This window comes from Camelina sativa, chromosome 6 (assembly GCF_000633955.1).
Source record: "Camelina sativa cultivar DH55 chromosome 6, Cs, whole genome shotgun sequence".
Classification (NCBI taxonomy): domain Eukaryota; kingdom Viridiplantae; phylum Streptophyta; class Magnoliopsida; order Brassicales; family Brassicaceae; genus Camelina; species Camelina sativa.
In genome coordinates, this window is record NC_025690.1 from 20,603,040 (window position 1) to 20,614,007 (window position 10,968).

The window sequence follows — 10,968 nt, forward strand, 5'->3', positions numbered from 1 at the left end:
TCGTAAGCATTTTGTTATAGACTTCACAGTAGTCATGGAGTCAGATCCTGCAAATTGAAACAGTAAGAGTTTATCACTGTGAACAGCTATGGCATTCTATATCTAATATATGAAGTGAAGACAGGACTCTAAACCCACCTTGTGTGTTCATGTCTTTCCCTTGTGTCATTTCTGTTACTGTTGATGTATACTCTGATACAACCTGGTCAGGCTCTAGATTCGTGTTTCTTGATTCAGGAGATGACCTGTGATTCAGAATTGGATCTAATAGGTAAATGGCAGAGCAGATAGTTAAAATTTTCAGACGGTATAGTAAGCCAAAGAGAAGAATATATACCCTGAAGCACTCTCTATGTGGAAATTAGATGGTTGTGGAAGGCAAGGGTCTAGCATTCCTTCACAACCAAGATCGAAATCAACTAGTAGCTCTGAAAATGAAAAGTCTTCACTGAGAAGATCTATGTTGGAAAAATCTATGTCAAACAAATCAGCTTCTGCTTCAGAGCCAGATGAGGAAGTTGAAACCATATCAGCAGTAACAGGTGCATCTAAGTGCATTGTGGCTTCAGTGTCATCGAAGTTGAGCCTTCCTTTCACATGATCTCTTTTACTCGACATTTTCAGATTAGACTTCACAGGCGAAAAAGAAGAAACCATATGGCTCCTTTCCACTGTATAAGAACCAATTTGTTTGAGAGGACTGACTGTGATTCTCTCCTTGGTAACAATTGTGCAGTTTGTAGGAGTAACTTCTTGCTGGGGACTGACAGACCTATCACTTTGATTAGATGCTTGCTTTGGCGGTGTCCTCGGACAAGCTGAACTGGTCGGAGGAGACAACATGTCTGATTTGTTAAACAAACACTTTGCTACACTTGGCATAAGATCAGACGACTTATTAGCTACACCGTTGTTCACAGGCATTTGTATTTCAGATGATGTTTGAAACGTCAAGTAATTAGCCACCACCTTATCAGCTTGTTGGAGCTTTTTCATCCCTGAATTAAGAAAAAGAATGACACAAAACAAGTTTAAGGATTATGAAGACTTAAAAGGTATCATCATAATCATCACATCAATGAAGTATATAAAAAGAATAAACAGCAGCAAAACTACCTTTCCTAGAAACAGAAGGAGCTCCAAGAGAAACCTCAGGACTCTTTCGCTTTTTGGTAGTAGACTGACTTAAACAAGGTGCAGTGAAACTCCCAACTCTTTTGTTTCCTGGTAATGATACTGGCATTATTACATTAGATGTGTTGTACACAGTGCATCCTGTAAAACAAGAACATGTCATTAGCTCCACAAAACAACATCCAGATTCCAGATACATCAACCAATATACAAAATCAACCCATTAGCAAATTTGGTTACCAAGTCTATATAATCTTTGTCATAACCAATGATATAACAATCAAGTTCAACACAAACCAAAGACAGTAATGATAATTCCAATTCAGCTCCAGAATTAAACCAAAAGCAGTAAGTAATCTTAAATTTACCTGAAGAAGAGACACCGAAGTTGTTGTTCTGTTTAGAAGTCGAAGCATCAACGACTTGGTTGTCAGTCGGAGCTGCCGCCGAAATCGCCGGAGGAGGAGGAGGAGGAGGAGGTGTAGCGACGGTGGAGTTATAAGCATTCATCACATCCTGCATCCCATTCAACAGATTCTGAACATGAGATTTCTCTTGATCCAGTTTCGATTTCTCCTGATCTATCATCATCTTCTCCTTCTTGAGAAGGATGTATTCGTTTAAAATCTCATTCAAAGGTAACAAACTGTTCGGAACCTAAACGAAATCGAACCAGGGAAAAAGAACTGTAAGAACAGATGAATCAAATTGAGAAAATGAAGACAAAATTAAAATTGATCGAGGTGCTTACTTCACGAACAGGAGAGTTAGAGATGAGAGAAGAAGCTTCAGATCTGAAAAGGGATCGGGTTTTTAAGAAGCGATTATCGCAAAGGTATCGATCGACGAGGAACGCGACTTGAATTGGAGTTACTTCACCGTTGCCTATAACACGCTCTGAAGCCTTGGATCTGTTTGATTTCGCCATTTCTCTCTAAAGATTGGAATGTGAATCGAGGGAGAGCGAGAGAGAAGAAGATGATTAGAAGAAGAAGACGAAGAAGGAGGTAAAAGGAGGAGGGAGCGGGAGATTTTGGAACGGTTTAATTCGATTTTGCCGGGAGATTTCTTGTGGCGGGTGAAGCTAAATTTTTCTGTAAGGGCCAAAATTGAAAAAAAAAAAAAAAAACCTTCACTGAACCGTTCGATTTTTAGTGTATTGGACCGTCCGGTTTGGGCTGGTTCGTTTGCATTTTCAATCGTTTGATTAAAAAACCTATAGGGGTGTATTTAACTTAAGATTTTAAATGATTTGTGTAAAAGTTACAAATCTTTATGTTATTCAATCATGGCACTGTTATTCAATTGATGATTTAAAAATTTACTTTGAAATCTATTGTTATTCAAAACAGTTTGTGGATTTGGATTTTAATAAGTTTTAGGGATTCTGGAATATTTTGGAGGATTTTGGAGGATTTGTTTACTTAAAAATACAGAAATACAAATTTTATGGTTTTAGGTAGGATTTGAAATTTTTTTACCGTAAATCATATCAATTCCCCTAAAATCTATTAAAATTCTAAATTTTCTAAATCTCATCAAATCCTCCAAAATCATTAAATTATACGGTCAATTAATGTCAAAATTCCGGTTAAGTACTGGTTGTGTGCTGAGAAGAAGAAAAAGAACATGTCATGGGTTCGAACCTACCTACCTACCTTGTGGGATTCATGGATTGTTTAAATTTAAGGTTTTCTTTTGTGTGTGTTTTTAGCCTGTAAGCTCTGCTGTGTGGCTATCAAATTATCACGGCGGGTTCTGCTGCTTACAAGCGTATCTAATGGCCTTAAATGAGTCAAAGTATGTATAGATTATATGCTTTGATGTTCCGAGTACGGTTACAACTCTTCTGTTAACAATTGCATCAACCGAGCTTTGTTCAGTTTTTTATCTTTCAAAAGTCGCTTAATCATATTATTAAGCCATTATTCTCATGAATGTTCAGTTTTTTTTTTTTTAATCTTTCAAAGTCGCTAATCATATTAACCCATTATTGTTATGAATGTGTTGCAATTTAAGTCTTACATTTAAGTCTTCAACTTATTTATAATTCAATCTTATGTCCAAAAATAATCATACAAGAACAAATCAAAACCCAAAAACCAAGATTAAGAACTAAAACAACGACATATCAACTGAATTAGGCTAAGACTAATAATCAGATCTCAGTATTTTCTGTTTAGTTGTCTGCAACTCCTATTTCGGAGATTTAAAGATAGATAACGCAGTATTTTCAATTGACATCATCGATCTGACTCTAACAATCCAACCAAAGGGATATAAAAACATTGGATCTCAGCTTTTTTATTGTTTTTCTTCAAAATCCTTAATAGGAGATTTGCAGAAAGATAACGCAGTATTTTAAACTAACAAATCATCGATCCAATCCTAACACAAATCAAACCAAAAACGAAAAACAATCCGAACATAATCATCATCGTCACAGAAGACACAAAACCAAAAAAAAAAAAAAAGAGCATCTCAGAAGTTGAAAACCCCATTTGTTTCTTCACTAGCAATCAAAGTGCAAGGATAACAATTTTTTCGTGGATTCATCACCGATGCTCACTCAACTAAAACAATCAAAAAACCCTAGAAATCCCAAAAGAAAAACTAAGATCGAACTAGAATTAATCTACCACAACTTGCTTAATCAGAAGACGAACGAAAGAATCGGTAAAATCGCCGTACGAATTTCTCAGATTCAACAAAATAGGTCGAGAACTATTTATATATAAGACGCCGAGAAAAAAGGGAAAACAAAAAATAAAACCCTACTCTTCTGTTTGGTAACACACATATAAATTATTAATCATTAAACATGGAAAGGATACACCATCTTTAAAATGCTAACTGCGTGCCGTTCTTAAAAACATACGTGCCGTTCTCTCTCAGACTGTTTGTCGCGGAACCAGAACCTCCACGTAACGAAATAATGCTATGAAGTCTGAACCACACAACACAGAAACGTGTCAAACTACTTCTGTAAAAATTTGTAGTCATAATAAAGCAAGTTCGTAAACCATCATGACGCGTCTCAGATTATTCAACCCAAATACAAAAATACGATTTGAGTTATATCAAAAAAAATTGTATCTTCTTCTATAAGTAAACTGAAATATTTATAATTTTAATATAATACGCAAACAAACCTTATCAGATAAATGCTAACCACACGTTTGCGTTTAGTAACCGAAAGAACAAAGCTGATAAATACTTCTCCTATGGGAATTGTTTTCGGTAAAACATACATAATGGGTATGGTTTTTGGTAAAATCGTTGTCGAGACTCCCAAATACACGGTGACTAAATCCGGCGACGGTTACGAGATCCGTGAATATCCACCGGCGGTTGCGGCGGAGGTTACGTACGATGCGTCGGAGTTTAAAGGTGATAAAGACGGAGGCTTTCAGGTTCTGGCTAAGTACATAGGTGTGTTTGGCAAACCGGAGAACGAGAAGCCGGAGACGATTGCTATGACTGCTCCGGTGATCACGAAAGAAGGTGAGAAGATTGCTATGACTGCTCCTGTGATCACCAAGGAGAGTGAGAAGATTGAGATGACTTCTCCGGTTGTGACTAAGGAGGAAGGTGGTGGAGGAGGAGGAGGGAAGAAGAAGATGGTGACGATGCAGTTTTTGTTGCCGTCTAAGTACACGAAGGCGGAGGAGGCGCCGCGTCCGACGGATGAGAGGGTTGTGATTAGGGAGGAAGGTGGGAGGAAGTACGGTGTGGTTAAGTTCAGTGGTACTACGTCGGAGAGTGTGGTGAGTGAGAAGGTGAAGAAGCTTACGAGTGATCTTGAGAAAGATGGGTTTAAGATCACCGGAGATTTCATTCTTGCTAGGTATAATCCTCCATGGACGTTACCACCGTTCAGGACCAATGAGGTCATGATTCCTGTTGTATGAAATGATCCAAAGTGATGAGCTTTTGGTCTCAAAGAAGTTGTTGTTTCACTTTGTGTGTTTTGTAGTTGAAAGAAGCATAACAATAATGTATACAATGTAACAGTTTGGTTTTAAATTTCCTTTAGAATGAGTGAAACAAACAAGAAACTGCTTAATCTTAGCAAAGGACAAGAACAAGAAGAACTTGCAGAAATGTTGTGGATTGAAAAATTTATTCAAAAAGGGGTTTTGATCATATTAACCGGAGAAAAGCTTAAAGACAATGACAATTAAGTTAAAGAGCATGAGTGGAAGCCTCATGTAATGGCAGGCGTGGATGAGACCGATGATTTGGCCTTTGAGAGAGTTTCTTTTGCCTGTTTGGTGGAGCTCTGCAAGTGTCCATCCTTTGGGAGCTAGAAAACGGTCTTCGTTGAGGATAGCCAGCGCGTTTGCAAATAGCAACAATCCTTCCATCAGCGTCCAGAAGCCCATGATTATTCTATGGAAAATGATTGAAAAAAATCAGAAACTATGCATACATGTGTGATACTATATATACAAGTAGTCAAGTATGATCAACTGCAGTGATTTTGAATATATGGTGTTCTGAAAGATACAGGGAACTCTTAAGAGCTTTGTACCTTTACCATTTTAGAAGAAAGCCACGAATGTAGCCGGCAAAAACTTGAATCTAACACATTAATAATGAACAAGAACCAATTGCAATACAACTACTACTATAAAGCTCAACAGTGATCTCGGCAGGTCCTAGCTTTCATTGTTTAGTGTCTTGAAATCTAAAACTATGTTTCTAGTATTCCAATGTTGTCTTACGATTGCTCCTATTACCATCATACCAGCTAGCAAATAACACAATCCTCAAGAGGGAAGTAGAATCACATAAAATAGCAAGAAAGATAAGAAAACTTGACATGGTTCTCTCATGGGAATAGGTTTAACATTGTGAAACCTATAACTAAAAAAAACTGGATCATCATGTTCAATAGCTGAATCAAGCGAGATTGGAAGTTATCACAGTAGATTAACAAGACCTCATATCTAATACTTAGACTAAGAGAAATGTGAAAAACGCAACAAGAGGCTTTAAGCAAATGCATGCCCGAGTTAAGGAAGTTTAGCTCAAAGTCTTTGATAGAAACTCGTGAACCTAAGAATATCTGCAGAAACGAATAAAACAGATTCCAGAGTAATCCACAAATCCTGTTGATAGAGAGAGGCTCGCTCACACACAATCGTAAGTATAATTTTCTATCGAAAGATCCAAGATTTCGAATAAATTCAATCAAACTGATTGATTGATCGATCACCACTAAAGATATAAACCCCAAATCTAGCAATTAGCTTAACCAGAATCGAGGTTCGATTTCAAACCCAATAAAAAAAGATCGAGTTTTTTTTGTCCCACCAAATGACTCGTTGAAAGGCTCAATAAAATGAGCAGTTGAAGAGGCAGAGAGAGAGAGAAGTAGAGGAAGAAGGAGATTACTTACAGGTGAGATGAGATGAGTATTGGAGAAATCTTGTCGAAAAGACGAAGCTTGCGATCTGTTTCTAACTTGAACCATCAAATTCATCTCTCAATGAAGGAAAAAAAAAAGAAGAAAAAAACAGAACCGGGTTGACCCGGTTAGACTCTATTCGGGTCAGAACCCGACCACATGGCTTCAGTGAAAAGAAAAAAGTTTTTAAAATACAGTCCTATGTAAAAAGCAAAGCAATCAACATAGAAGCTCTGAGAATCTTCTTATAACAACAATGAGATGAAAGAATACTGCTGATGTACACAAATCATGCTGCTTTTTTGAAAGGAACAATCAAAAATCTCTATTGGGATTTTTTTACTTTTCTTTCTACTAATCAGCTGTTCTGAAGAGATACACAGAGGGAAAACAAAAAAAATGCTATATAACTTTGATGTTCCTGTATGGTGGAATCAATTCTACACATTTTGTAAAGGATATTCTTGGAAGAATTTGTCTTCTTCTTTTTTCCTATATTGTACAAGAAGGCTACAAAAAAAAGGGTTTTGAATCAATATGTGTTTGTATTGTGTTTCACTGTGTCTTCTATCTTCAAGCACTCTTCTTCCATCTATCTGACTCTCCTGATGATTTCCACACTTGCTCAGGCTGAGACTTTTCACATATGCAATCTGGCTGTGGGTTTGCATAGAAGTTTTCTTCCAGCCGAGGGAATTCACCTGGAAGTCTCGCATAAGGAGCTCCTATCCTGCCATTATGTAATCTCTTCACCTCTGAAGAAAACTCATCCCAAGACATGATACCTTCGTCTAAATGATCTATCAGTCTCACGAAATTTAACCTGCCATATCAGTCAAAACGTTACACAAAAGAAAAGGCAGTTGCAAAAGGATTGATTATGATTGATTCAAACCTGTCTGGATTGATAGTCTTCTTAAACCCTTCAAATCTCCGGTGCCCTTGTACCGCCTTAGCCATGTTCCCATCATATGTATATACAAAAACATCGCTTTCAAGTGCCACAATGTAATCCAACGCAGCCAGGCGATTCTGGTACGGCTTAAAGGGTTCTAACTCTTCTTCAGTTGCTAATGTTGAATGAGCAAAGACGTTTGGGTACTCTTCTCTGAAAGCATCCATACTGTTTCCTCCATAGATTTCACCAGCAACTATGTATACATTCGTTGAGGATGGATATCCCATTGCCTTCAGAAATATGGCTGCTTCTCGAGGAGACATCGGGCAACCGCCTTGGATCCGCCTCTCTCTGCTGTCAATCTCTTTCTCCTTCCAATGTTTAACATTATACCTCATGATTCTCAGCTCTTCAGCTTCTCCAGCTGTGAGATTGTGGCTGCAGCCTGTAAAGGCAAGCATATCTTTCTCGTATCTGCATTTCAAATTCTCATTTTTCAACCACCTTGTGTGAAAAAATGAAACTGAGGGCTGCATAAAGAAAGAAACATCACAGTACCTTAAGTGCAGAGCAATGAAAGGTTCACTGTTGTTACGTAACCGGTTAACCAAAACTTTCCCTAAATCCTCAATCTCTCTGGAGTACCCTAATGCTTGGTAATTAGCAAGGCATCTCAGCCGTTGGATTGATGGTGGCAAGCCATTGTTGGCGAGGCGTGAATCAGTGTGTGTGAACTTTATCACCTTATGTTTTTTCAAGAGCGGTAACATCTCGCTTCTGTAGTAACTAGCCTGCACAATGCACAAATCTTTTAACCACAAACGCCGCTATAATCCGAATTTGGGGATGGTAGAAACAAGGAGCACAGACCTTGGACCAAGAAACAGGAGCCTTGAGGAGAGGTCTCATGGCTGCATATCGTGGAGGTAAGTACTCGACAATGTCAACATCATCTTTCAATACGTTCATGAAGTGTCTCCAGTCAAAAATATCTTTGAAAGTACTGCAAATCACAAAGAATTAACTCTTTTAAATTCCACTTCTTTTTCTAGGAGAATATCTTTGTTGTGTAGGGAGTAAATAAGATAAAACCTTGGGTCAGTCCAGAAAGATTCATGGTCAAGGAGAGGAAGGACAAGAGTTGCATTCATAATCTTTGCTGCAGCAACCATGTCACATATCTGCATTTCATATGAAAAAAAAAAACAAGATAAGAAACACCAGAGATCAAACTTCTGTAAAACACACTTTGACATGAACTCTCTCACTCACCCCAGTTCTCATCTGATTCAATCCGCCATTCGAGTGTACTAAAAGATAGCCGTTGGTTTTCCTACGCAGCCCTGATATCAAACACAAATTCAGAAAACTAGAACGTTGTTGGTTTAAAAAATCAGGAAATGCAAGTTCGTGTCTTTACTTGAACGGTTCTTCGGACGTGACACACACTGGTGAAAGTTTCCGCTTTCAGGTTTCTGCCATATTTCCGGAATCTGTAAAATTGCCAAATCAGCGGACAATCAAGTCAAAACATAAAAATGAGTGTGGCTTTCATACGTTGCAGAAACAACCAAAGATAATAAAGCTAGAGTCAAAGGTCATAAATTTCGATCATCCCACTCCCAACAACAAATGCATTGTTTTGGAAACTTATACCGTTTCAAAAAACCCAAAGGAGTTAAAAAAAAAAAAAAACATTAAGATCTTTCCTTATTTAGTATTCACACCATCCACCAGATTTGACACAGAGAACAAAACCTCAGGCCTTTTAGATTTGATTATTCAATAATGCATTCCAGCAACACATAGTCGAAGGTCAATGGGAAACTGGTAATCCATACCAAACTAAAAAGGCTGCTCAAAATCCAATTTTGACTAATTCCTCGTCAAATTCATTATTAACGAATCTCAGAAATTATGCAAAAACGAATTTTGATTTCGTAAAAAGCTTATATGATTCGTTTTAGTTTAATGATTTAATCCTCCTACCCCACTTTTTTATATTTGGAAATTTTCCCGAGAAAAAGACAGAAAAAAAAAAAACAAAGCGCCAATTTCCGTTAAAAATCCAATCTTTGACCCCAAAAAAAATCTTCAACGGAATTAGAAAACAGAGGAAAAAATTAGCAACAAAACGCTTTCTGGGTTTTTGATTAGAAAGCTCAAAACTTTTTCAGGAAAATAAATAACAACTGATCAAATGACGAAACTAATGTTTCAAATTCATAAGAATCTGAAATGCGTATAGCTTAAAAGTTTTGATTTTTTTTTTTTGTCAAGGAAGAAAGAAACATACGGGAAGCTTTTCAACGACGACGTTCTCCGTCATTGCACGTTGAGCCATTGACCAATCTTCGTGTAACGCCCGTACGACGACGAGCTCATTCAAATCTCTCCTGTGCGCGTGGTCAACGACGCGCCCACTCATGAGAGAGACTCTAAGGAAGAGAGAAGCGACGACGAGGATCATGAGAAGACCCAAGATCCGACGACCCATGTTTCTCCCGGAACAAAAGAACCAACCTTGACCAACCACAGCCGTTGATCCGCCACCGTCGCATAGAAACGGTAACCGTAGTTTACGTAGGAGAAGGTACCGAATCGTCGGGTGGTGATGGTGGTGATGATAATCGTGGTGGTAGTGGGATCCGCTAGAGGAGGAACCAATTGAGGAAGGTGAGGAACACGCGCCGCCTTGTAAACCGGATTCTCCGTCGTCTAAATCAGGCGAGACGGAGATGTTGACAGTGTTGTTGTTGTTGCAGTAATCAGAGGAAATGGAGGGTCGTTCGGAGGTTGTTTCTAAGGAATCTCCGACACGGCGGCGTGTGGTGGTTGTAGGGGCAGTGATTGGTGCAACGGCCAAAGGGCTTGCACCGGCCGCCGACATATCGCCGCCTGAGAAAGCAAAATCAATCTCCGGGAAAGCGCCAAATTGAAAAAAGGATTGATTTTTTTTTTTTAAGAGAGAGAGAGAGAAAAAAAGTTGGTTTATTTTTTTTGTTTTTGGTTTGTTTAATAAGTTCGTTGGTGTGTTATTTTGATTTTAGGAGGGTGTTTAGTAGTGGTTGGGCATGTTATGGTTTTATTTTGGGGTTTCTGTATTAGCCACCGTGAGATTCGGCTATAAGCTGTGAGAGGTGTCTAAACTTTTTTTTTTTCTTCTAATCTCTCTGTTTTGGTGAGTTTGTGTATTTATATATAGTTTAGATTTATGTTATGTATGTATGTGTGTGTGGACCTTTTGCTAATCATTTATTTTTTTTGGTTGATTTTACATTCTTTTAAAAATTATGGTGTGTTGGGTAATTCCCAAATGCGAACATCTTATTTTGATAAATCTCAAAAGATCAACTTTAATAACTTTAATGTAGTATAAATCTTAATAAGATATTAGTTTTTAGGATATAACAAAACTGAATTATGGGCTACTTTACAAAATATACAAATGTTTATAGTATGTTGTATCACATTGGTTAAATTCATCTGATTAATGTATTTCCAGGTTTGAAGGCCGATTGAA

The 10,968-nt window shown here is 37.8% G+C and overlaps 4 protein-coding genes across 5 annotated transcripts in view; 1 reads left to right on the forward strand and 3 right to left on the reverse strand.

Annotated features, from left to right (window-relative positions):
* Window positions 1-2,100, reverse strand: part of LOC104792589 (myosin-M heavy chain) — a 3,556-nt gene extending 1,456 nt beyond the window's left edge. Inside the window, exons 1-5 of one of the 2 annotated variants that reach the window (XM_010518775.2) lie at window positions 1,886-2,100; window positions 1,503-1,791; window positions 1,117-1,275; window positions 874-998; window positions 135-138 (exon numbers count right to left, since the gene is read on the reverse strand). In XM_010518775.2, the coding sequence (XP_010517077.1) occupies window positions 135-138; window positions 874-998; window positions 1,117-1,275; window positions 1,503-1,791; window positions 1,886-2,062 (754 nt within the window). In that variant the 5' untranslated portion in view covers window positions 2,063-2,100. Of the gene's footprint in view, window positions 1-134; window positions 246-337; window positions 999-1,116; window positions 1,276-1,502; window positions 1,792-1,885 lie in introns of both variants that reach the window. The other variant, XM_010518776.2, reaches the window with a different exon arrangement.
* LOC104792591 (heme-binding-like protein At3g10130, chloroplastic) lies at window positions 4,253-5,169 on the forward strand. Its single transcript, XM_010518777.2, has one exon. It carries the CDS (start codon window positions 4,299-4,301, stop codon window positions 5,043-5,045), a length of 747 nt encoding a protein of 248 aa, XP_010517079.1. The 5' UTR covers window positions 4,253-4,298; the 3' UTR covers window positions 5,046-5,169.
* On the reverse strand, window positions 5,173-6,556 carry LOC109133511 (protein transport protein yos1-like). Its single transcript, XM_019246970.1, has 3 exons — window positions 6,539-6,556; window positions 6,148-6,205; window positions 5,173-5,526 (listed from the first exon to the last, which is right to left on the reverse strand). The coding sequence occupies exon 3, from the start codon at window positions 5,517-5,519 to the stop codon at window positions 5,283-5,285; it is 237 nt and encodes a 78-aa protein (XP_019102515.1). The 5' UTR covers window positions 5,520-5,526; window positions 6,148-6,205; window positions 6,539-6,556; the 3' UTR covers window positions 5,173-5,282.
* LOC104792592 (uncharacterized protein At1g04910-like) lies at window positions 6,948-10,386 on the reverse strand. The gene is made up of 8 exons (XM_010518778.2): window positions 9,742-10,386; window positions 8,866-8,938; window positions 8,718-8,788; window positions 8,538-8,626; window positions 8,316-8,448; window positions 8,004-8,236; window positions 7,443-7,919; window positions 6,948-7,370 (listed from the first exon to the last, which is right to left on the reverse strand). The coding sequence occupies exons 1-8, from the start codon at window positions 10,333-10,335 to the stop codon at window positions 7,121-7,123; spliced, it is 1,920 nt and encodes a 639-aa protein (XP_010517080.1). The 5' UTR covers window positions 10,336-10,386; the 3' UTR covers window positions 6,948-7,120.

Bases quoted from the DNA above. Each gene is read 5' to 3' on its own strand.
- LOC104792591 (XM_010518777.2), top strand. From the start codon at position 4,299: ATGCTAACCACACGTTTGCGTTTAGTAACCGAAAGAACAAAGCTGATA.
- LOC109133511 (XM_019246970.1), bottom strand. From the start codon at position 5,519: ATGGGCTTCTGGACGCTGATGGAAGGATTGTTGCTATTTGCAAACGCG.
- LOC104792592 (XM_010518778.2), bottom strand. From the start codon at position 10,335: ATGTCGGCGGCCGGTGCAAGCCCTTTGGCCGTTGCACCAATCACTGCC. The intron at 7,920-8,003 runs GTACTGTGATGT...TTTGAAATGCAG, and splicing joins TTCATTGCTCTGCACTTAAG to ATACGAGAAAGATATGCTTG. The intron at 7,371-7,442 runs GTTTGAATCAAT...CTGATATGGCAG, and splicing joins AAGACTATCAATCCAGACAG to GTTAAATTTCGTGAGACTGA.